The sequence below is a fragment of the Theropithecus gelada genome, chromosome 14 (assembly GCF_003255815.1).
Source record: "Theropithecus gelada isolate Dixy chromosome 14, Tgel_1.0, whole genome shotgun sequence".
NCBI classification, from domain to species: Eukaryota; Metazoa; Chordata; class Mammalia; order Primates; family Cercopithecidae; genus Theropithecus; species Theropithecus gelada.
The window spans coordinates 95,035,867-95,059,819 of record NC_037682.1 but is presented as its reverse complement, the minus strand read 5'-3'; the positions used below and the strand labels follow the sequence as shown (position 1 = coordinate 95,059,819).

Below are 23,953 nucleotides of genomic sequence, written 5' to 3'. Positions count from 1 at the left end.
ACAGAATTGTATAAAGCTTTTGATTAAATGTTGCTATGGATACACACGAATTACCCTTTGTAGTTTAATATATTTTAAAACATGACATAGACTATCTCTATTTTTTAATTATTATAGGATAGGACCCATGATTGACTGGAATGTATAAACACTCTGTTTTTTAACTTTAACATAAATTTCTTATAACTTCTTTCTCATTGGTAGTAGAAATATCAATAATTTCTTTCTTTTTTTTTCTTTTTGAGATGGAGTCTTGGTCTGTCGCCCAGGCTGGAGTGCAGTGGTGCCATCTCGGCTCACTGCAAGCTCCGCCTCCCGGGTTCATGCCATGCTCCTGCCTCAGCCTCCCAAGTAGCTGGGACTACAGGTGCCCACCACCACACCCGGCTAATTGTTTGTATTTTTAGTAGAGACGGGGTTTCACCATTCACAGGATGGTCTCGATCTCCTGACCTCAGGATCCGCCCTCCTCAGCCTCCCAAAGTGCTGGGATTACAGGCATGAGCCACCGCACCCGCCCGAAATATCAATAATTTTTGTGGTTTACTCTGTATTTCCTATTTTCTTCATGAAATGGAATAATTTAATTGAAAAACATATAAATTAAAATTATATAGTTCAGTCACTACATAATAAAAAGACAAAAGCTCCAAACATTGTTTTTAACTAGCAAAATAAGTAAAAAATCTTACTTTATATTTATCAACCTCTGATTGTAATTTCACTGTCATCACTGAATGTTCTTCAACCTTCCTTAACCTGTCATGCCAGTTCATCAAAAATTCCTCAAACAAGTATGTCTTAGTCCTATAAAATACCAAAAACACATTGCAAAGTTTACATCCAAAAATAAAACAACCAAATTATTAGTCTAAATATTGTTTTTGAATCAAACCGAAAAGTGATCCAGTCTTCATTGGCCATTTCCTGAAATCCTTGTTGAAACTCTTCATAAAAGGCCCAAATTTGTGCACAGCTCTCAATATCTTTAGAGATGCTACTTGCCAGGGAGAAATTAGGCTCTTCTAGTCTAAAATGATGGCAATCATCACTATAGAAACAAATATTGGAATATTAAATTTTAAAAACAGAAATATTGATACTTTTAAGTATTATTAAGTTATTAATTCCAATCCTTGTATGTGTGTACATACCCACATGTGTATGTTTAATAGACATACAATAAGAAACTACAATAAAGCACATGAAGAAACTACCTATCTGAGAATTATACTTTACCTACTCACATATGAACTCTATAAATTCATTAATATACATTTTATCCAAAGAATCAAAATTGAGTTGGTAATATAGAGAGATTTATATGTACATAATACATATTTTATATATGTAAATATTCAAGATTGTATAAATCTACAGATTAATTTGGGAAAAGAATACTCTTCTCAGTTTAAAGGGCAAGCTTCTAGAGTATAAGATATGCTTCATCTAGTCAGTATAATGCCATTTAGTAATTATGGTAACAAAACTGACTCACTTCACTCACTTATGAAAGCATCTACTTAAACAGAACCTAAAGCAGTGCTCAAATTTAATACTTTATATTATTATAAGCCAACAACTCATTTTTTTCTCTGAAGACTTTTATTATTACTTATTATGCTAGATTTATTTTTCTCTCAGAGGCACTAAAAGTAATTTTTCTGAAAATTACATATATTTCATTTTTAAATAGGATAAGTTCAAAGAAAGTGACAATTCCAACCCCCTGATATAACTTCTAGGTAAATTTATCTTCTAGGCCTTTCTTGAAATTTGCTTTCTCTTAATATCCTTATGTAACACAACTATGACTCCTAAGACAACAGTACATAAATGCTTATTATTTGTATTTTAAAAACTGATGAAGTTTATGAGGAAAGGTATCAAGATAACAGACACAAGAAAATTACTAGCTTGATATATAAATTGTTTTTCCAAAATGAGCAGTATCAATTTTAAAGAAAAAACATACACCAGCTTTTTTCTTGTGACTTCAAGCTCGTCAAACTCAATTTTTTTCTCTTTTATTAACTTTGCACTTTTATCAAGAGTATTATGTTGGCCAGTTTCAATAACATCATCACCAGGCTTTAGCTGGTCCCAACGAGCTTTAAATTTTTCCAGTTCTTGATAATAGATCTGAAGACGTGATTTCACATTTCCTTTCATCACTTCAATCTATAAGCCAATAAAGTTTAAATAATTTAATGCAGAGTAAAATCTCATTTTGGGTTCACATTATTTTCTATTTAAAAGTGAAAAAGTATCAATGACCAATGTCAACTTTTCAAAGGATGGTATTTTAATTATTAATTCCAAGTTCAATAAAATAATTCAAAGATATAAATTAGACCATAAATTTATAATAACAAGAGATAACATTCAAATAACATCATTTAAAAATCATTCATGTGATTAACCACACCTAGTACAACTAACGACAAAGGTAAGATAATTTAAAAATGTTTGTTTAATGACTGCTGATTGTTCTACCCGAGTATATAGCTGCTAAATTAAGGAAGGGAAGGCATTGCCCAGTCTCCCATGCAGCTAAGGACTGGGCCCTAAGGCTAACTTCTGGTCAATAAAATATGAGTGCAGTAGATATGTGCAACTTGCAGGTTGTGTCCTTAAAAGACAGATGGTGCCCTTTTCTCTTTCCCTCTCTCCTGACCCTAGTAGGTATCAACTGAATGTGGTAATAACCCATCCTGGACAATACGCTGGAGATAATAGACAAATAAAATTGACAAAACCTGGGACTCGGACAAAGTTACAGAGCAGAGGCACCATAGCAGCTTATAATGTGAGAGAGAAACATAAGCTAGAATTTTTGGGGTCTCCATTAGAGTAGTTAAACTGATATCCTAATAAATTTAGTAATTAAAGAAAACATGAGTTTCAGAAATAAACTTAAGTCATACATAGTAGGTAAGCAATAAATTCATCCATAAGACTACAAATAATGCTACATTTCAAAGACACTGGTTTCTTCTTGGTATGATAGGAAGTAAAGAAAAATCATGTGAAACAATCATCATTTATATAAAGCATTTTACTTTAAAAGTAGTCAGGGAGGTCAATTTCAACAGCCACATTAAATTATTATAAACCTGGGCTATAAAGGAATAAAAGATAAGCAAGAAATCTTAAGTGAGAAAAAAGTTCCCATTTTAATAAATAACTAAAAGTTCTAACCTGGTCTTTAATCATAAGTTGGTGACTTTCCATCATTAACTCAAATTTATCCCACTTAGCTTTCAAATTACTAATTGTTTCTAAACCTCCACCAGCCACAGTTCGTAGAAGTCTGTTTTTGTCTTCCGCTTCTTGAAATAAGGGCAAAATCTAAAGGTTAAAAAAAAAAGTGAATAACAACCTATTTTATCAAATCTCTTAAGATTTCATTTATTTTAATTTTTGTTTCATGACTTCATTTTTCAAATTAAGATTTTTGCATTTAAACAATTTGTTAAATTCCTATATATTCTGATTTGGTGGAAAATTCCTGGATATAAACTCTGATGGTTATTTTTTACTATATACAAATTCTACCAAGGCACTCTAACCTCAGAGGTTAAAAAAGATAAAGTAGTAATATGAGACTAAATGAAATCCATAAAGATAATACTATAGTTTATCAAAGTAAAGTTCTTATTATAAATGTTCCATTCACAAGAGAATGCAAAAGAGGTTTCTAAAGGAGCTAAAATTAGTGATTATCTAAGAGCATAAGTTAACTAAATTATCCTACTTAAGAGAGAAAGAAAGTCATGAAAAAAGGTACTTAAGAAACAGACAACTAAGGAAGTGAAATTAAGCTCCTACATTCAGGGTTTTTAACTGAAGTGTCCTAAGTTGTATATAGCTAACGGTTTGTTAAACAATTTGGGTGTAGGTCAATGGGTGCTAAACTGCTGGAACTGCCTCTAAGGCTTTTAAAACTCTGTAAAACAACAGTATCCGATAATTAATATCTGTATTTTTACTATTCAATAAAGCAATAAAATCCATTTAAACATTTTTAAATATCACTATGCATACATAATAAAACAGACAACAAAGGAAATTCAAAGATAACTCAATTGGGCAGGCCTGGCGGCTCACAACTGTAATCCTAGCACTTTGGGAGGCTGAGGTGAGGGGATTAAGATTAACCTAGTCAACATGGTGAGAACTCATCTCTAAAGAAATATATTTAAAAATTAACTGGGCATGGTGGTGCACATCTGTACTCCTAGCTACTGAGGAAGCTGAAGAGGGAAGACTGCTTGAACCCAGGAGTTTGAGGCTGCAGTGAACTATGATTGGACCACCTCAGGATTTTAAGTTTCTACACGTGAACGAAACTCCAGTTAGCCTGTAAAACATATCACAATAGTTTCCTAGTCTACCTACCTCCAGTCCTACCCCTCAAATCCGCATACCAACAAACAGACATACCAAAAGAGAATTATATAATACCTTGCTATATAAAACCTAGCAATAGCTCCCCAATGACCACAGAATATGAGATTCTAAGGTCCTTGATATGGCTCACATGAATATTCTGCCTAGTTCTTTTATTAGCTCATGCCACTTCCCACCTCTTATAGGTACTTCTATTATCTTTTATTATCTCATGCCACATACTACCTCTTATAATACCTAATTGCTTGCTGTTCCCGGCAAACAACATCAATTTCTCCTCTTAGCTTTTGTGACACTACAATCTCTTGTCTTTCCTCCCACTCCATTCATCTCCTTTGCTCCTCCTCTTATGCTTAAAGTCTAAATTTTCCAAAGTTCAAGCCTGGTCTTACACACTGTGTTTGTTATCTACCAGTTGGTCTAAGCCAATCCCCAGGCTTAAATCTCATGTATCTAAAAAACACTTCAAAATTTTTATTTGTAGTCCTTACTTTTACTCTAAATTCCACATTCCTCATTCAATTTCTACCAGACAACTTAATCTCTACCACTTCCAAACTCCAGTTGCTCCTCTAGTCATCCTTATTTCAGGAAATGGCACCAATACGTTCCCAGCTGCTCAAGCCAAAACCCTAGGAGATATTTTGATTTGTCTTTCTCTAACCACACCCACCCCCACACATCATCAATCTCTCCAATTCTATCTCCACTACTACTACATGATACAAGTTTCCATCATTTCTTGTCTATCATATTGTAATATCCTACTAACTGGCCTGGCCACCGCTATTGTCTCCCTCCAATTCATTTTCCACAGAACAGCTAAAGCCATCACTTCAAAATGTCAGAGACATTCTGTCACTCCCCCACTTAAAGCCGTCTAAAGACTTTCTTATTACACTCAGAATAAAATACAAACTTCTTATGATTGTCTAAAAGTATCTTCGTAATCTGGACTTGCCTCTTTCCAATTGCACCTCATACGATTCATTCTCTTCCTTGAATACTATGCTCTCTTAATAATTAACTCTCTTGATGTTTACATGTCTCTGTTCCTTAAGCATACCAAGCTCCTTCTCTACCTTAAGATCTGTTTTTTTTTTTTGTTTTTTTTTTTTTTTGAGACGGAGTCTCGCTCTGTGGCCCAGGCTGGAGTGCAGTGGCCGGATCTCAGCTCACTGCAAGCTCCGCCTCCCGGGTTCACGCCATTCTCCCGCCTCAGCCTCCCGAGTAGCTGGGACTACAGGTGCCCGCCACCTCGCCCGGCTAGTTTTTTGTATTTTTTTTTAGTAGAGACGGGGTTTCACCGTGTTAGCCAGGATGGTCTCGATCTCCTGACCTCGTGATCCGCCCGTCTCGGCCTCCCAAAGTGCTGGGATTACAGGCTTGAGCCACCGCGCCCGGCCACTCTACCTTAAGATCTTTGTGCATGCTATTCATCCTTTTTTGGAATGATCTGTCCCCAAATCTCAGAATGGTTTGCTCTTTCTTATCTGTCAGGTCTCAGCTCAAATGTCATCTCTCTGAGAAGATATCCCATGATCACCAACCCTAAGTAATATCCCCTAGTTGAGCATACTCATCCTCACTTCTCTCCTCTCTCTCTCTCAAAATCCTCTCTTTTGCTCTCTCTCTCTCTCACACACACACAAACACACACATACACATACACATACACATATGATCCATGAGAATAGAATATTTTCACAGCTGCATCCCCAACTCCTAGTACACCTAGTATGGTGATCCATACATAACAGTCAAATGCCTCTGCTAACTGCCACAGCTCATAACCATTCCTATTTTAGCTAATTCCTTCTACAAGACAGATACATTATTTTATTCACCTGTAAATCCTCTTTAATACCCTTAAGTCTATCACACAAAAGTCTGTAATTCTTTCCATTGGGGTGGTATTTTATTCACCTTGAAACTCTCTTTATAATTTTAAGTCTATCACATGGTGGGGGCAAATAAGTTTGTATACTAATTTGAATTATTTCTCCTTCTTGCTCCAAATATAACCAAAATTATCTATAATGTTATAAAACTTTGGCTTATCTATTCTGGGCTCTAGCCTTCTGGATAGTTTTCTATGAATCTTTACCATTCTCCTTTGTATTTAATTATGAGCTCTTCCATTATATATGCATGTGTGTATGTGTACTCCTAGTTTAGCTCTTAACTTCATACTTTTGCAACCTACAGTTATAACTCTAAAGGTAATAGTGTGAATTAAGTTTACTCTTACTCTAACATGCCACGTCATAAAACAGACTGCAAATATATCTAAAAATAATACGAAGTATTACTGTTACTGTTTCATTACACCAATAGTGCATCAAAGTCTACTTATTTATTTACTTACATATTTATTTTGAGATCGAGTCTTGCTCTGTCTCCCAGGCTGGAGGGCAGTGGCACGATCTCAGCTCACTGCAACCTCTGCCTCCCTGGTTCAAGAGATTCTCCTGTCTCAGCCTCCTGAGTAGCTGGGATTACAGGCACCCACCACCACACCCAGCTAATTTTTGTATTTTTAATAGATACGGGATTTGACCATGTTGGTCAGGCTGGTCTTGAACTCCTGACCCCGTGATCTGCCTTCCTCGGTCTCCCAAAGTGCTGGGATTACAGGTGTGAGCTACCATGCCCAGCCAAGAGTCTAATCGTGAGCTAACCAGTTGAGCCAGATTATTGTGGACCTCCTTATAATGTTGAGATTATATATTTGTAAATAATGACATATAATTATCTAATTTAAACATATTCCATGCAGTAAAAAGTAATAATAAGGCCAGGCGCGGTGGCTCACACCTGTCATCCCAGCACTTTGGGAGGCCGAGGCAGTTGTATCACGAGGTCTCAGGAGTTCGAGACCAGCCTGGCCAACATAGTGAAACCCCGCCTCTACTAAAAATACAAAAATTAGCCGGGCATGTTGGCATGTGCCTATAGTACCAGCTACTTGGGAGGCTGAGGCAAGAGAATCGCTTGAACCCAGGAGGTAGAGGTTGCAGTGAGCCGAGATCGCGCCACTGCCCTCCAGCGTGGGTGACAGAGCAAGACTCCATCTCAAAATAAATATTTAAGTAAATAAATAAATAGACTTTTGATGCACTATTGGTGTAATGAAACAGTAACCGTAACACTTAGTATTATTTTTAGATATATTTGCAGTCTGTTTTATGATGTGGCATGTTAGAGTAAGACTAAACTTAAATAATTCACACTATTACCTTTAGAGTTATAACTGTAGGTTGCAACTCAAAAATAAAGAAAGTAATAATAATAATAATATTACTTTGTGATTCTCACCTCTGGCTTCCGTTCTTGTAACTTACTATATCGCAGATTTGCATCACCAATTTCTTCCACAGACTGGGGCATAATTGTTAAGACTTCCATAGCCTCAGTAACAAATGTATCAATTTCATGTAAATGAGCTGAGTGGTAACATTGAAATACAAGAAATGTAATTATTACCATCCAAAATACTAAATTACATAATTTCTAAATCAAGGGTGGTAGAAGTAATCAGTATATGGAATACAGTAAGTTCTAAATTATCATTTGCTTTCATAAAACAAAATTTCAAGATGTGGAATAAGCAAAGAAATTTCTTCCCATGAAAGTTTAGTTGCTTTGTGTTGTATTTAAAAATGTTAAGAAAAGCTTAAAATGCACTCATGTTTAGTAAATTTTACTGAACATTTTTCATCTTTTATATAACATACTAAAACATCTCAGTTTAAAGGAAAAAGAAGAAACTGTGGTATTTTGAAAAATACTTTGTCATTTGAGGAGATAAGCAGAAATACATTATACCAGAATTACCTACCTTTCTCAATTACATAATGCAACAATCTGATACTAGCTCAGACTGCAAATAATAAAGATGTCTTCATTTTAGACTTCTTGAAGATTGAATATGGACTTTTCCCACTTTTTTTAAATTAGTTCAGTTTTAGTTTTTAATGATCATTGAAATTCACATTTTATAACTCTCAAAGTACATGCTTCTACATATCAAATTAAGTAAAAATTAAAATTAAAATGTGTCTTTACCCTGTATGGACTTCTTCAAAGAAAGAACAAGCAGATCAAATAACTTCTGGATGAGATCATCAATCACAGTCTTCACAGGGTTGCAGTTAATATTTAAACAATCTACCTTGACAGCACTGAAAAATGTCAATGGACATATTTTGACATAGAAAAGACTAATTAGAGGAAAAGAGTCTCATATAATAACGATTTCATGTAATACAGTTAAAAATGTATATCAACAGTAACATAGTGATCTTTTAAGCACATTTAGATTCAATTTAGCAAAAATGCCTTACACATACTATTTTGAAGTTTTTCATTGAACAATGATTTTGTTATAATACTACAAGTTTAATCATCCAGCATATATCAGCTTCAAAAAAAGGTGGTACATTATGAATTACTAAAGTATCAAAAGAATATATTTAAATATTAATGAGTTCTCTTGTCACAGCATGTAATACACCTATTTAAATATTTACAAAATAAATTTACTATCCTGCAGCCAAAATGCAAATAATAAAAATAAGACAAAATTAAATATAGATAGAAAGTAAATTTAGACTGTTAAAGTACTAAAACGATGAGACACCATTGTACACTTAACAAACTGAAAAAAATGTAATGAATGGTTACTTTGAATCTTCAATTGTGTGGGCAAACAGAATTCCCAGAACTGTTAGAATATAAAACAATGCAATCTTTGTAAAGAGCAATGTATATATCAAATAATTTTAAATTGGCATATCTTTTGTCTTAACAACTCTACCTTTAGAATTTATCCTAAGAAAAATTGCAAGGCAGACTCCAAGATTTATACACAAGTATTTTCATGAAAGCACTAACTATAATAGTGAAAAGTTTGAAACAAGGTAAACATAGAAACAGCACAATAAATTTTTAAATATACATATAATTCACATTTTGGACATGCAGATAATAACATTGCAAACTATCAATGAAATAATATTCCATAAAAATAGCAGGATAGGCCAGGCGTGGTGGCCTGTAATCCTAGCACTTTGGGAGGCCGAAGCAGGCGGATCACCTGAGGTCAGGAGTTCAACACCAGCCTGGCCCACCTGGTGAGACTCCTGTCTCTACTAAAAATATAAAAATTAGTCAGGCATGGTGGTGCACGCCTGTAGTCCCAGCTACTCAGGAGGCTGAGGCAGGAGAATCGCTTGAACCCAGGAGGCAGAGGTTGTAGTAAGCCGAGATCACACCACTGCGCTCCAGCATGGGCAACAAAGCGGGACTCAGTCTCAAAAAAAACAAACAGCAGGATATAATATAATCTACATTTTATAAATGTATATACTAATATGTCCAAAACATCAAATATTAACAGGAATTGTCTCTGTACTTTACTATATTTAAAACAAACTGTAAAACAAATGTACTATTTTAATAATCAGAAAACAAGGATAAAGTTTTAAACAAGTAATTATTTCCATTGCACCTCAATGCAAATTGTAACGTTCTAAGCAAAGAGAAGCTGAACCAGACTCACTCATCTGAGGAAAGTCTCATATTTATCTTCAATTATACAGAGTTAAAACAAATCTGAAAACTTTGGTCAAAAAGATTATTTGGAAAGCTACTTGCCTTTCTTAAAGCATAGAGCCAAGTGAGATCCTTAAGAGGTAAATTACATGTTTTAATTATGTACCATTTTATTTTAAAATATAATTTTCTTTTAAAGTTTTACTTATTTATTCTCAATCACCTACTAGCTGGAGAAATTTAAACTATAATTCTTAACAACCAAAAGCTATATATAACAGCCAATTTTCTTGACACATGAAATTATAAAATTTCTGAAATCCTGACACATAAAGAGTCATGATTTCCGATATTTGATACATGAAGATACGTGATTTTGGAAAACCTAAAAGATTATACTATACTGTATTTTGCTAATGAATTAACATAAAGTGATACAATTGCAGCAAAGAAGTTTTACTCACTACAGAATGCTGTGGACAAGGCTAACATTCATCTTTCATTTGAAAATATTCACAATATGAAACTGAGATTCTGTTCAGCCATAGATAGCAATGGAAGATGACTCATATATCAAAGATGCATATTCAAAAATTATTTTCTTATGATACTATCTAAAACATATCATAATAATACAGCTTTTCTAACCTTACAGCATATTTCCAAAAAGTACCAATAAAATGTGTGTGTTTGTATGTGCATATGTGTGTATTCACTTAGATGAATACATGTTAATTTGTTAGCAAGAAATGGCAAAATGAAAAATACAGTGTGGGATAGGCGTTGTTTTTTGTTTTTGTTTTTGTTTTTCTTTTGGTAAGGATCATAAATACGAAAGCTATCTAAAGCAAGGGACAAAAAAATAGTAGAGGTAGCAGTAGAGGTTCTTATGCAGTCAGGTGACAGCATTAAGTTAAAGAAGATGGTCAAGATTGGGATCAAAAGCAAGGTCCAATAGAGAAGAAAAACCCCATGTGCAAGCACTACAAAAGCACTATCTTTTCCTTACTTTAAACTAATGTTAATGGTACTACCGGTATCCAAATCACCCACGCTCAAACCCTCAAGTCATTTGTCTCTTCCTATTCCTACTCCCTCATCTTCCTCCAATAAATAAGACTTCTTAATTCCTCATACTATTTCCTCCTCCTCATTTTGAGATCCAATAAGGTAATTCAATTAATTATTATGGCCGGTTGTGGTGGTTCATGCCTGTAAGCCCAGCACTTTGGGAGGCCAAGGTGGGCAGATCACCTGAGGTCAAGAGTTGGAGACCAGCCTGGCCAACATAATGAAACCCTGCCTCTACTAAAAATACAAAAATTAGCAGGGTGTGGTGGTGTGCGCCTGTAGTCCCAGCTACTCGGGAGGCTGAGGCAGGGGAATCACTTAAACCCAAGAGGCGGAGGTTGCAGTGAGCAAGTATCATGCCACTACACTCCAGCCTGGGTGACACAGCAAGACTCTGTCTCAAATAATAATTATTATTATCATTATTATTACTGCTCTTCTGGAAGACTGACAGACTAGCTGGTCTGCCTCCAGGATCTCTTTATCCCACCATGTATCTGTGTTTCCAGATTAAATTTCCTAATGAACAGCTGTGGTACTGACACACTCCTGTTTAGAACCCTTTAAAAGCTAATCATCCCAAAATGAATAAAATCCAAATTCTCTTTTTTGTGTACCTTATCTATACCTTTCCAGGATCATCTCCCTCTAGTCCCTAATAAAACATTAACTCTAATACAATTTTCAATTAACCAACTTCATATTTTCAGCACACAATTCCTTTTGCTAAGAGGTTCTTTTTTACCCTCCCATTTTCATTTGCACCTGTCAAAATCCTAATTCAAGTGTTACTATCCTAACAAAGATTTTACTTGATTTTGCCCCAGACAGAGGGGATGTCATCATCCTCTGAATCCCCATAATTTTAGTTCAGTCTTAATATGGAATATAGACTATTCCATCTGATATTAATAACAATTAAAAGTAACTCACATTTATTGAAAACATACCCTGTGCCAGTTACTTATATGGAAATTACTCAATCCTCAAAACACTATGAGATTAATAACTATTGTTGCTAATATTTTAAAGCTAAAGAAATTTAGGTTCACAATTTCAATGACCGTCAGTCACGCAGCTGGTAACAGCTACCTAACTCCAGAGCCCACTTACTTAACCCCTGTGTGTACTTGAATTAATCATCAAATATATTTGTCTTATTGCACTACCAGAGAATAAGCAATTCATCTCAGGTCCTCTGTCTTCTTCCTCTTTGTACTCCTAAAGCACAAAGTTTTGCATTTTATAAACACTAAGTATTTATTGAAAGAATGAAAACATAAATTAATAAAAGTGATATTATCCTTTATAGGTGATATATGCATGATTACACAAGGCCTTTCATGGAACTTATTGCTAAGAGTGGTTCTGGTGGTGAGTATTTCAGATCCAAGGAGGCTATCTTCTCAAGTAGCTGAGTTGCCCCTTAGAGGCTTTTATCCACATTTAGGGCAATATCTAAATGCAGCACTATGTTGTACATCTTGAAAGGAAGCAGAGCAGTACAAAAGCAGAGTGAAATGTCACTAGCTTTATATTCTCTAGTATGCTCTCACCAGTAGCTTCTAACCGTACTGAGATTGTGCCAATGCATATCAAACATAGCTCCTCATACCAGATCAAGATCAAAGCCTCTTTCTTCAGTCTATTCTACCTAATAGGTCTCAGCCAGCAGAGCTTCTAGAAGGAAAACTTGTTTTATTCTCTGTAACACCCTACCTAGATGATACCCAAGTGTCATAGCTGAGATCTACAGGAGGCAAGAAGCTGATCTGCCTTCAATACCACTAAGTAGAGAGCTCCCTTACTGTCCATGTCAAAAAATTATTATGGTACGTAAGTACTACATTAACCTCCAATACCTTGGAAGTCGTTCTACTTCTTTCCCTTTTATTTTTAATGCTTTAAAATTTTTCTCCCAATCATGTACAGTAAAAAGATGCTTTTCCACCAGAGCTTCCATATCAACTTGTCCAATTACAATCCATTCCTGTTTAAAGGAAGAAAAATGTATTATTAAAGATATAGAACCAGTACGTTAACATATAATAGAATCGATCCAACTATTAAAACCAACAAAAAGAGGCAAATATGAGGTATTCAAGTGTCAATTTAAGTAATATAATCATTACCACACAGCCTAAAGAATAAAGAGAAAAAAAGAGATTTAATACGCAAATGCAGTGATCATAAACTTTTTAAAAGGAAATTATATAAACGCTCTGTTTAGATTCTCTTCTCAAATTAAATATATACAAAACTTCAAAGGTGGAATCACTTCTGCAAAACCAAGAGTCACTATAGGCTACAAATCTGAAAGTGTCCAGATTCATCCTAGAAATCTAAGACACAGAAGTATTGCAGTGGCAGTTAAGACACTGGTCAAATTCTTGTCATATGTCTAGGATCAATACAAATGAGAAACACAATTAGTTTATACTTAAAGTTAGTTGGGATGATATACTTAAACAGACATAAGCTGTTAAATCGCTCTGATTTCAGTAACATTTGAGGGCTTCAGAGGAAGAATTAAAATTGACACAACAGAACTATATCACATTCTAAATTGACACAATTTTTTTTCTTTTTTCTTGAGATGGAGTCTCGCTCTGTCACCCAGCCTGGAGTGCAGTGGTGCAATTTAAGCTCACTGAAACCTCCAACTCCCTGGTTTAAGTGATTCTCCTACTTCAGCCTCCAGGGTAGTTGGGTTTACAGATGCCCGCCACCACGCCCAGATAATTTTTGTATTTTAATAAAGATGATGTTTCGCCATGTTGGCCAGGCTGGTCTCAAACTCCTGAACTCAAGTGACCCATTAGCCTCGGCCTCCCAAAGTGCTGGGATTACAGGTATGAGCCACCATGCCCAAACCGCCAAGTTGACACAACAATTCTAAAAAATAAAAAGCAAATAAAAACAAGTTTCTCAATTGTCACAAAATAGTCAAAGACACACACACAAAAAAGTTCCCATAACTTTTTTCTCTTCTGCAGTGTAAATCTAGGTTGTATAAGTATCTACGGATCCAGCTCTCTGGTTTGCCATATTTTAATGTTATGCCACACAAGATAAACTACTAATGTATACATTTAATGTAAATTCAATCAATCAGAAATAATTTTAGGATGCAAGGATGGAACATTACATGTTCTATACCTTATGTTGGTGTAAAACAGCTGACAATCTTCTAAACAGATCTTCTGCTTTGCTGAAAATTGTCAAAAATCCACTTGCATTTCTATCAATCATAATAGAAAAAATAGATTCGTCTCCTGCCTCACCCACTCCCTTAAACTGATTCGGAATGCCGATGAATCTCTTCATTTCTCTATAATATTTAGCCCGGATTTCTTCAAAAGGGGGCCTGAATTGTAATCGTCCCTGTCTAAAATTAAATAAATAACTTTAAAACATAAATTATTAGAAAATTACACATTGAACATTAAATTGGGGTTTAAAAAACATCTTACTTGTAAGTTAAGTCTATATTTATTTCTGGCAAATTCTCATTAAGTGCTTCTAAGCCCATCTGGTACTGATGCTCCAGAGCTTTGTACAGCTGATGATTCCAGTGTTGTTTCCATGCATGCATGTCACTTGCTTGGAATCCCTAATATGTTACATTCACATTTTTAATTTAGAAATTAGGCAGCAGAATGGATTTTTCATTTAATACTTTCACGTCACATAATGCACATTTATAATCACAAAAATAAAACCAACTCATTTCAAATGTGTGAAAACAGGTACATCTTTGTCACTCTCTGTATAAGCTTATTTAGAGACAAATATGAAAATCTAATCTTCATACTTATAAATAGTATTTTAAAAGATCAGCACAATTTAAAAAGCAAGCAAATATTAAATGACTTTTATATTTGGACTTTATTTTATGATGTAGTACCACAAATACTGGTTTATTTTATGAACGTCTTAGTCCTTTTTCAAAAATTCCCATCAAGTATAGCTCTTCTCTTCCCTTCCCACTTCTTTTTTTTTTTTTTTTTTTTGAGACGGAGTCTCGCTCTATCACCTAGGCTGAAGTGCAGTGGCCGGATCTCAGCTCACTGCAAGCTCCGCCTCCCGGGTCTACGCCATTCTCCTGCCTCAGCCTCCCCAGTAGCTGGGACTACAGGCGCCCGCCACCTCGCCCGGCTAGTTTTTTGTATTTTTTTTTAGTAGAGATGGGGTTTCACCCTGTTAGCCAGGCTGGTCTCGATCTCCTGACCTCGTGATCCGCCCGTCTCGGCCTCCCAAAGTGCTGGGATTACAGGCTTGAGCCACCGCGCCCGGCCCCACTTCCCACTTCTTACATAATGTAAATCTACTACATATTTTAAAACATAAGAGATTTAAAATATTAGATTGTTCATAAGAATGTACATACATTTTTGCTTCTATACAACCATAAATATATCAATTCTAGTACTTTTGCTTTTTCTTGAAGTTATAAAAACTGAAAAATATTAAATATATGTAAATGTGTGAGACATCTAACTCATATTCCGCTAAGATTCCATCACCATCTACTATGTAGCAGGCTTTGTGCTAGCCACCTTTATATGCATCAACTATTATATCAAAATATGAATAGAACTCAAGTTTTACCTCCAAAAAGGAAAAAAAAAATCTGAAATAAAATTATTTCAATCATTAGGATTCTACCTAAACTTAACTTTGTTTTTTATGGATGTCACAATCACCTAAAAGAGAACTAACAAGTGATAGATATTTAAATACCAAGACAAAAATCTACAAATTCTGAATTGAGGAATTTGGCATTCCATAAGACACTACAGGAACTTATTTTTATATTTTTAAATGTAAATTGATCATTCATATATGGTCTTTATATATAATTCAGTCAAAAATTATAAATCTATTAGGATTTTATTAGCAAGATTTAAAGGTAACTTTTATGAACTTCTCGGCAATTCATATATTGTATTTGCATTCTGAAAAGGCCATATTTCGAAGTATACACACAAAATAAAACATACTCTACCTGTGCTTCTACAGTTGCTAAGCCAGTTCTCAATTCTTGTAATCCATCTTTCCAACGCTGCTGCTGCCGAAGCAGATCAATATTCATAAGAACAACCACCTGTGAAGAATTAGAGCATACTAGTCTCAAAATATTGCTGGAAAAATAGTAACTTTTCAGTGGAGAAACCTGACAGATACCACCTTAAACAAGTGATCAAGCTTAACTTAATCTATACAAGATGTATCAATACTTGACCAATCTACTGAGAAGGGCAAAACATCACTTCTGTGCTATTCCTGCCAAAATAGGACAGCCCCAATCATATAAACCCAAATCAAGGGAGATTCTACAAAATAACTGACCAGTACTCATCAAAGTCATAAAAAATAAGGAAAAGACTGAGGAGGGGGAGGCTACAGAGATTCAACAACTAAATGCAGAATTGGATTCTAGATTGTATCCTAGAAAAAAAAAAAAAAAAAGAATGTTAGTGGAAAATTGTAAAATTGAAAACAGTCTGTTTCCTGGTTTTGATAACTACTCTGGTTATATAAGTTGTTAACAACAGGGAAATTGGGCAAAGGGGAATTGTGATTTCTCTGTACTATTTTTGCAACTTTAAGTCTCAAATTATTCCAAAATAAGTTTTTAAAAATTGTATCTTAATGACTTTTTAAATAATATCATTCATAGTTTATTCAAATTCATAAACAAAATATACCTTTTCACAAAATGTAGTGTGCCATTTTCTCAGTTTTCTATTTTCAGTGGCAAGCCGTTCAGCAGCATTTTGGAGTTTTTGGATATAGCCTTCTAATTCTTTAGGATTATCCCAAGTAATCTGTGATTTCCCTCCACTTCCTGTTTTTGAATTCTATGGTACAATAAATAACCTTTAGTATGCATATGTATTTCTTTTTTCCAAAAGTTTCAATATTCTATATCAAAAGTTCAATTATCCCCAACTCTGACCTACAATAAAGAAAGCACATAATAATTTTCCACTTTATAAATGATAAGACAGTCTGGCAAAGATTGAGTAGCCCATTTCTTCCAGCTTCTCCCTTTTACAACTGAAAAGCCCTAGACATAACACAACAAACACACATAGGGTGACGGAAAGGAAGAATGAAGAAGGCAGACAACCTAGAAACCTCAGGAATTAAGGCACGACAAACATGGGTTTCCTTATTATCTCCTATACATCCAGGACAGGGCGCTGGAGAAGCTTCCAATCTGGAACCACTGACAGGCACAGACTAAAAAAAGCTCCAGGAGAAGCCTATACAGGGGTAGGAAAACAGGAGCCTAACAACAGAAAATGTTTTTAGCAATACACATCCTATTGCAGTTTAACACCAAAGAGACAATCACCCCTTTCTACCATTTCAGTAGGACTAAGTAGAAAGTTGATCTTCCATCACCTACTTGGCAAAAGCAGGCAGTGCTCCAATTCCCTTGCCAAGGTAATATTCATGAGGCTGAACAAGGAGTTGAGCTCCCACCCCCACTCACAGCAACAGAAAGGTGTGAATCTGCCCTCCACTCCTCGACTCCTCCTCCCTAAAGTCAACAGGGCCCAGAAGGGAGCTGAGCTTAAACCCCAGCTTGGAGGCAATAAGGTGCCTCCAAGTTGGTGCCTCACTTTCACAACAAGGTATCAGTAAAGTAAAATGGAGCACTAAACTTCCATTCCACTCTTCTGCAATGAATCAGTGTACAAATGCTCCACTTTGATACTGTAGGGCCCAGCAGGAAACTCAACACACACACACACCCAAGACACTCAGCAAAGAGACTGCTTTCTAAAATATAAAAATTAAATATTATACAGTGCATCATAATATCCAAAATGACCAGAATATAAGGGAAAATCACCTGTGTTACCAAGAGCTAAAAAAAAATCAGAACTTGAATGAGAAAACATAACAGATGTGAACCCTGAAATGAATCTGATATAAGAATTATCTGACAAGGATTTTAAGGCAGCCATCATAAAAATGCTTCAACAGGCAGTTACAAATTCTCTTGAAACTACTGAAAAACAGAAAATCTCAAGAAAAAAATAGAATTATTAAAAAAAACTAGATGGAATATATAGAACTGAAAAATACAATAACAGAAATGTAAAACTGGCTGGATGGGCTCAATAGCAGTGTCGAGATGTCAGAGGATATAATCAGTACCTTTGAGAACAAATCAATAGAATTTACCTAATTTGAACAACAAAGAGAAAATAAAGGGAAAAATGAACAGAGGCTCTGAGAAAAAAGAGCTAATATATATATTAGCTTCCAAGGATTTTATATATATACATACATGCTTTCTAAGCAGTATATGTGTATATATATACATGCTTCCTAAAAGGAAGAAGAGAGAAAAACTAAGAAAAACAATACATTCAAAAGACAGCAACTGAAAACCTAACAAATTTGGCAAAAGACGTAAACCTACAGATTCAAGAAGCTGAGTAAACTCCAAATAGGATAAACTTAAAAAAGGATTCTATGCTTTCCTAGACAATAATTAAACTTCTGAAAACTAAAGACAAAGGTTCTTTGAAAACTTGAAAGGAGCCAAAGAGAAACAATGCATTAGTCAGAAAGGAATACAAATTCGAATGACAATAGTTTGTCAGCTGAAATCACAGATGCCAGCAGGAAGTGGAAAATGTTTAAAGTGCTAAAAAAAAAAAAAGTCAAATATGCATTTTATATCTAGTTAAAATACCCTTCAGGAATGGGTGAAAAGGAAAACAGGAAAACATTATCAGACAAAGGAAAGATAAGCAAATTTGTCACTAGCACACCTAATCCTAAACCATGGCTAAAGGAAGTTAGTTCTTTAAAGAAAGAAAAAATATCAAAAGGAGCACAGAACTTCAGAAAAAAAAGAATATTGGGATAAGTAAAAAATGTAACTATACAATAAGCTATCCTTTTTGTCACGAGTTTCTTAAATCATATTTGATGACTGGGGGAAAAATTATAACACCATCTGATGTGGTTTCAATGTATATAGGGAAAATATTTAAGACAAATATATCAAAGTAGAGAGAGTGAAGAAATCTATATAGAAGAAAAGTTTCTATACTTCACTTGAAGTGGTCAATGAAGGCATGGTAAGTCTCCGGATTATAGGAGATGCTCAATAAATAGCTGATGAATTAAAAAGTATTTACTGAGTAATTACTATATACCACTTACTGTTCTATCACTTGAAAATATGAAAATAAATAAATTACATTTTATTGTCTAATTTTCTACAATATAGTAAGTAGACAGCGCATCATACAGAACCTTAATGTTCTCTCTACACCTATCCTAGTTTTATAAGCACTACTGTGTCTCATTTAACATGTTAAATATAATTATTTACTTCTCACAACACAATTTTGCAAAATAAGTTTCCTCCTCAGAAATATCACAGACATTATTTTAAACAAATTTATTAGAAGAAAAAGTTGTAAGGGCTTACAACTAAAATGATCTACACATTAGGGGAAAAAAGGTAAAAAATAATAAAGTGTGATTCCATTTCCAAAACTATGCATACTTTTTAAAAATATGAATACATTTTCAAAAATATACATAGAAAAATATTTGAAAGGATATACACCAGACTTTTTTAAACAGTCATTTCTTGATGGTATGATTATATGACATTTTTTAATTTTTGTTTACCTATGTTTTTAAACTTTGCATTATAAATTTATGTTAATCTCTGCCAACAAGAAAAAAAGTGCTTTTAATAACATCTATAATATGAATAATATAAATTCTAGAATTATTAAGCTTCAGAACTAGTGTGCAGAAAAGAGTTAACATAGCAGGTCTGACTACCATCCTTCAAAAGACCTGCTTAAAAGAATCCCCTTAGTTGGCATTTGGGAACTTAGATTTCAGAAGCGTTCCTACCACTCTAAGAGTGGCTCACTGGACCTGAATAACATGGTTTATGCTGAATATTTGCTTTCCTTCTGGGAGTTTGGAATTTCAGTGCATACTAGACAGAAAGTGTCTACGTGACCACCCCTGATAAAAACCTAGGTTTTGAGTCTCTAATGATCTTCTCCAGTAACACAAGATTTCACATGTGTTGCAATTTGTTGCTGCAAAAAATAAGTACACCCTGTGTGACTCCACTGGGAGAGGACTCTTAGAAGTCTGTACCTGTTTTCTTGGGACTTCACCCCATCATGCACCTCTCCCTTTGCTAATTTTGCTTTGTATGCATTCACTGTAATAAATACTGCTATGAGTATGACCATACACTGAGTCCTGTGGATCCTCCAAGCAAATAAAAGAACCTGGGCTGGTCCTGTGGACCCTGACACAACTAGTTATCCACTTTCAAACAGAAAAAAAAATGGCATATACCTCTTCTGCCTATTTTTGTCAAACATTTCATGTCTATGAAGACTAAAAATACAGACTTCAAAAAGTTAGTAGTCACATAGTAATATTCAGTTTAAACACTATTATAGGTTTTCCTAATTTCTTTTCTCTCTCTTTTTTTTTTTTTTTTTTTGTTTTTTTTTTTTAGATGGAGTCACTCTGTCTCCCAGGCTGGAGTGCAGTGGTGTGATCTCAACCCACTGCAACCTCCACCTCCTGGGTTCAAGCAATTCTCCTGCCGCAGCCTCCTGAATAGCTGGGATTACAGGCACCCACCACCATGCCAGGCTAATTTTTTTATATTTTTAGTTGAGATGGGTTTCACCATGTTGGCCAGGCTGGTCTCAAACCCCTGACCTCAGGTGATCTACCCACCTCAGCCTCCCGAATAGCTGGGTTACAGGCACCCACCACCACGCCTGGCTAATTTTTTTGTATTTTTAGTTGAGATGGGGTTTTACCATGTTGTTTTCACTCAAACCCCTAACCTCAGGTGACCCACCCACCTTGGCCTCCCGAAGTGCTGGGATGACAGGCGTGAGTCAGTGTGCCCAGCCTCCTAATTTCTTATATATAGACATTTAAATAACCACAAATAAAAAGCAAGTAAGTCTTACATTACAAAATTGGGAGATGGTAGAAAAGGTCTAAGGAACCTTGTGTATAAGGACCTCAAACTTCAGAGAATAAATGAATATAACATCATGCAAATCATATTCTATCTATATCAATGCAATTGATCAAAATCAGTACCAAAGTATATTAAGTATTCTAACCACTTCAATGTACAGTTGGAGAAAAAGTTTTACTTGTTAAGAGTGAAGGAAGTCCCTGGAAGCGAAACAAAGTCTAGATCATTTGCTATGTTAAGCTGAAGGGAACACCAGAAAATTAAGAATTAAACACTTCACATGTAAAATCTAATTATAATAAAATTAAAAGTTCATTTACCTTAATTATCTGTTCAAATGCTAAGGCAGATTGTAACATCATCGGCCTCTGACTTTGAATCATTTGTAGATCAATAGAATTATAAAAATGTGCCACCTACAAAGTAAAAGTCCAATTCGTAATAATTAATAACTTCATTTTTAATTTTTCTTGATTTTTAATTGTTTGAATGAAAATATTAACTTTTCTCAATCCTAAAATTTAAACAGAAAATAGGTTTTTAATCTACAATAGGGCATTTGTTCATATATTAATATACACAATCAACAAGTAAGTGTTGAGTTCCTACAATCTGCCAATCATGTCCTGAGGTCTGATTAAACATAGATTATCAAACTTTGTTCCTGGAATCAAGAAGTTCAAAATCTCATAGGAAAGAAGGAACTCAGTGAAGCATGTTAAGTGCTAAAAAACTAAATTCTTAATTCCTGCACTTCTCCAAATCCGCTCCTTCTTTTCTCAGTATATGCCACAATAATTTATTCACGTCTCAGACCAAAAATTCTTCGAGATGTCATTAATGCTTCTCTCATATTCCACATCAGCAAAAGCCTATTGCCTATACTCTCAAAATATATCTTGAATCCAACCACTTTCCCCAACCCCCATCAATTGCATCCCAATCCACACACTCCCATCTCTCGGCAAGACCAGCGCAACAGACTTCCTAACTGGTCTCTCTGCTTCCAATCATGGCCTCTTATAGTCTATTTAAAGCAGCCAGAGTGGTCTTTTTTAAACATATATCACACCTCTTGCCTACACAAAACCTAATGACTTCCCAAAACGCTTGAGAATAAAACCCCAAAATCCCAAAACTATCACTTAAAAACTTTCCAATTGTCTCCCAATATACTAAAGAATGAGCCAAACTGGCCTCTTTACTATTATTCTCACCTAACAAGTGAGGCTTCCTTCTAGAATTCTACATCTGCCATTCCCTCTCCCTGGAATAGTCTTCCTCTAGACATTTGCATGGTTCTTTTGCCTACTTTATGTCATGTCTCTTCTCAAACATTATCTCTCCATCAAGGCATACCTAACCTGACCAGTCAGTATAAAATAGCAGTCTTCGTCACAATATCTTTATTCTGTTTTATTCTTCTTCAAGGCATTTATCACTATCACTGCCTAACATTGCATTATATATTTAGGTGTTTGTTATCTGTCTCTCCTACTAGAATGACAGCTCTAAGAACAGAGCCAAGCAAACAGCAAGCACTCAACAAACACTTGTTGAATTAATAAATAGAGATCCTACAAAGAACAGTGGTGGACAAAGAAGGACACTGTCAACTGCATTGGTGGAAAAAGGAGAGGTTCAGGGAATAAGATCAAGTGGACACCCTGGGCATTTAAGTCTAAGGCGTTCAAGGAGACTATTAATTTTTATGTCCCCAGCACCTCACAAAATTCTTGGCACATAGTAGATGCTTAAAAAATATTTCTTAAGTAATTTTATAGAGCTCCTCTTCTTTCCACTAATACATATAAAAATATACTTTATTTGGTGGGGAAAACCCACTCTACTTATTCTGTACCACAAAAATAGGCCCAGAAAAAGTACAATCAGGAAAACAAGAAGCAATAGAATAGTATGTATTCTATTACAATCTGGCCATACTGCTATCTATCCAACATTCTACTTTATACACCCTATTCCAGCTAAATATCTGCTCAGAAATAAAGGAATATATAAATAGATTTTCCCAGGTGTTCTTCCAGGGTAAGTACAAATACCTATTACCATTCATTTTTTTAGCTCGTATTGTGTAAGACTAAATACTTACCGTATTAAAGTAAGTAAGCCTCTCTGCTTTTAAGGAGTCGCTCCAACTGAAATGATCACCCAATCCTCTGTGTACTTGAGAAAAATGTATGTACACGCTTCCAGACTCACATCAATCATTCCTCTGAAAAGACTTACCTGCTACTACTTCTATCCCTACATAGGAAAAGAATTGAAACTCCCTGCCTCTATGCTTTCACAAGACTTCCTGAACATCTGTAATATAGTACTTATAATACATTAAATATTGATCTACTTGTCCATCACTATATTGAAATGAAACAAATATGGGCTCTAGAGTCAGAGAAACTTGATATCAAATCCCAGCTTCATAACTTACTCTCTATGTGGCACTGGGAAAACTTTGTTAAATATCTGATCCCCAATTAGATCAGTGGTACAATGGGGAATTAACTAAAAATAACATAATTAAAGCATCTACCACAAGGCCTGATATTTAATGAGCACTTGATGTTTAGTTTGCTCTCTCCCACTAGACCAGTGATTCTCAACCAAAGCAGAGTATACCTCAGGGGAACATTTGGCAATGTTAAGAGATATTTTTGATTGGCAGCACTAAGCAGATGCTATTGGATATACTAGGTGCAGGACAAGAATGCCAATAAAAAGCATACAAAGCAAAGCACAGCCCCCTAAAAAAAGAATTGATCCAAACTATCAAAAGTAAAGAGGCTAAGAAATTCCGTGCCTGACTATGACAGTAATGTATTCATTTTTGTATCCTCACTACACTATGCATGACAGGGTAGATCCTCAATGAATCTT

At 34.9% G+C, this 23,953-nt stretch overlaps 1 protein-coding gene across 2 annotated transcripts in view; it reads right to left on the bottom strand.

Moving 5' to 3' along the window:
• The window catches only part of DYNC2H1 (dynein cytoplasmic 2 heavy chain 1), a 357,072-nt gene that overhangs the window by 315,587 nt on the left and 17,532 nt on the right, over positions 1-23,953 (bottom strand). For both annotated transcript variants that reach the window (XM_025357391.1, XM_025357392.1), the window contains exons 13-24: positions 21,379-21,474; positions 16,752-16,904; positions 16,049-16,147; positions 14,514-14,653; positions 14,200-14,428; positions 12,903-13,030; positions 8,482-8,597; positions 7,732-7,859; positions 3,202-3,351; positions 1,976-2,181; positions 896-1,051; positions 693-807 (exon numbers count right to left, since the gene is read on the bottom strand). In XM_025357391.1, coding sequence (XP_025213176.1) covers positions 693-807; positions 896-1,051; positions 1,976-2,181; positions 3,202-3,351; positions 7,732-7,859; positions 8,482-8,597; positions 12,903-13,030; positions 14,200-14,428; positions 14,514-14,653; positions 16,049-16,147; positions 16,752-16,904; positions 21,379-21,474 — 1,716 coding nt within the window. The remainder of the gene's footprint in view (positions 1-692; positions 808-895; positions 1,052-1,975; positions 2,182-3,201; positions 3,352-7,731; positions 7,860-8,481; positions 8,598-12,902; positions 13,031-14,199; positions 14,429-14,513; positions 14,654-16,048; positions 16,148-16,751; positions 16,905-21,378; positions 21,475-23,953) is intronic.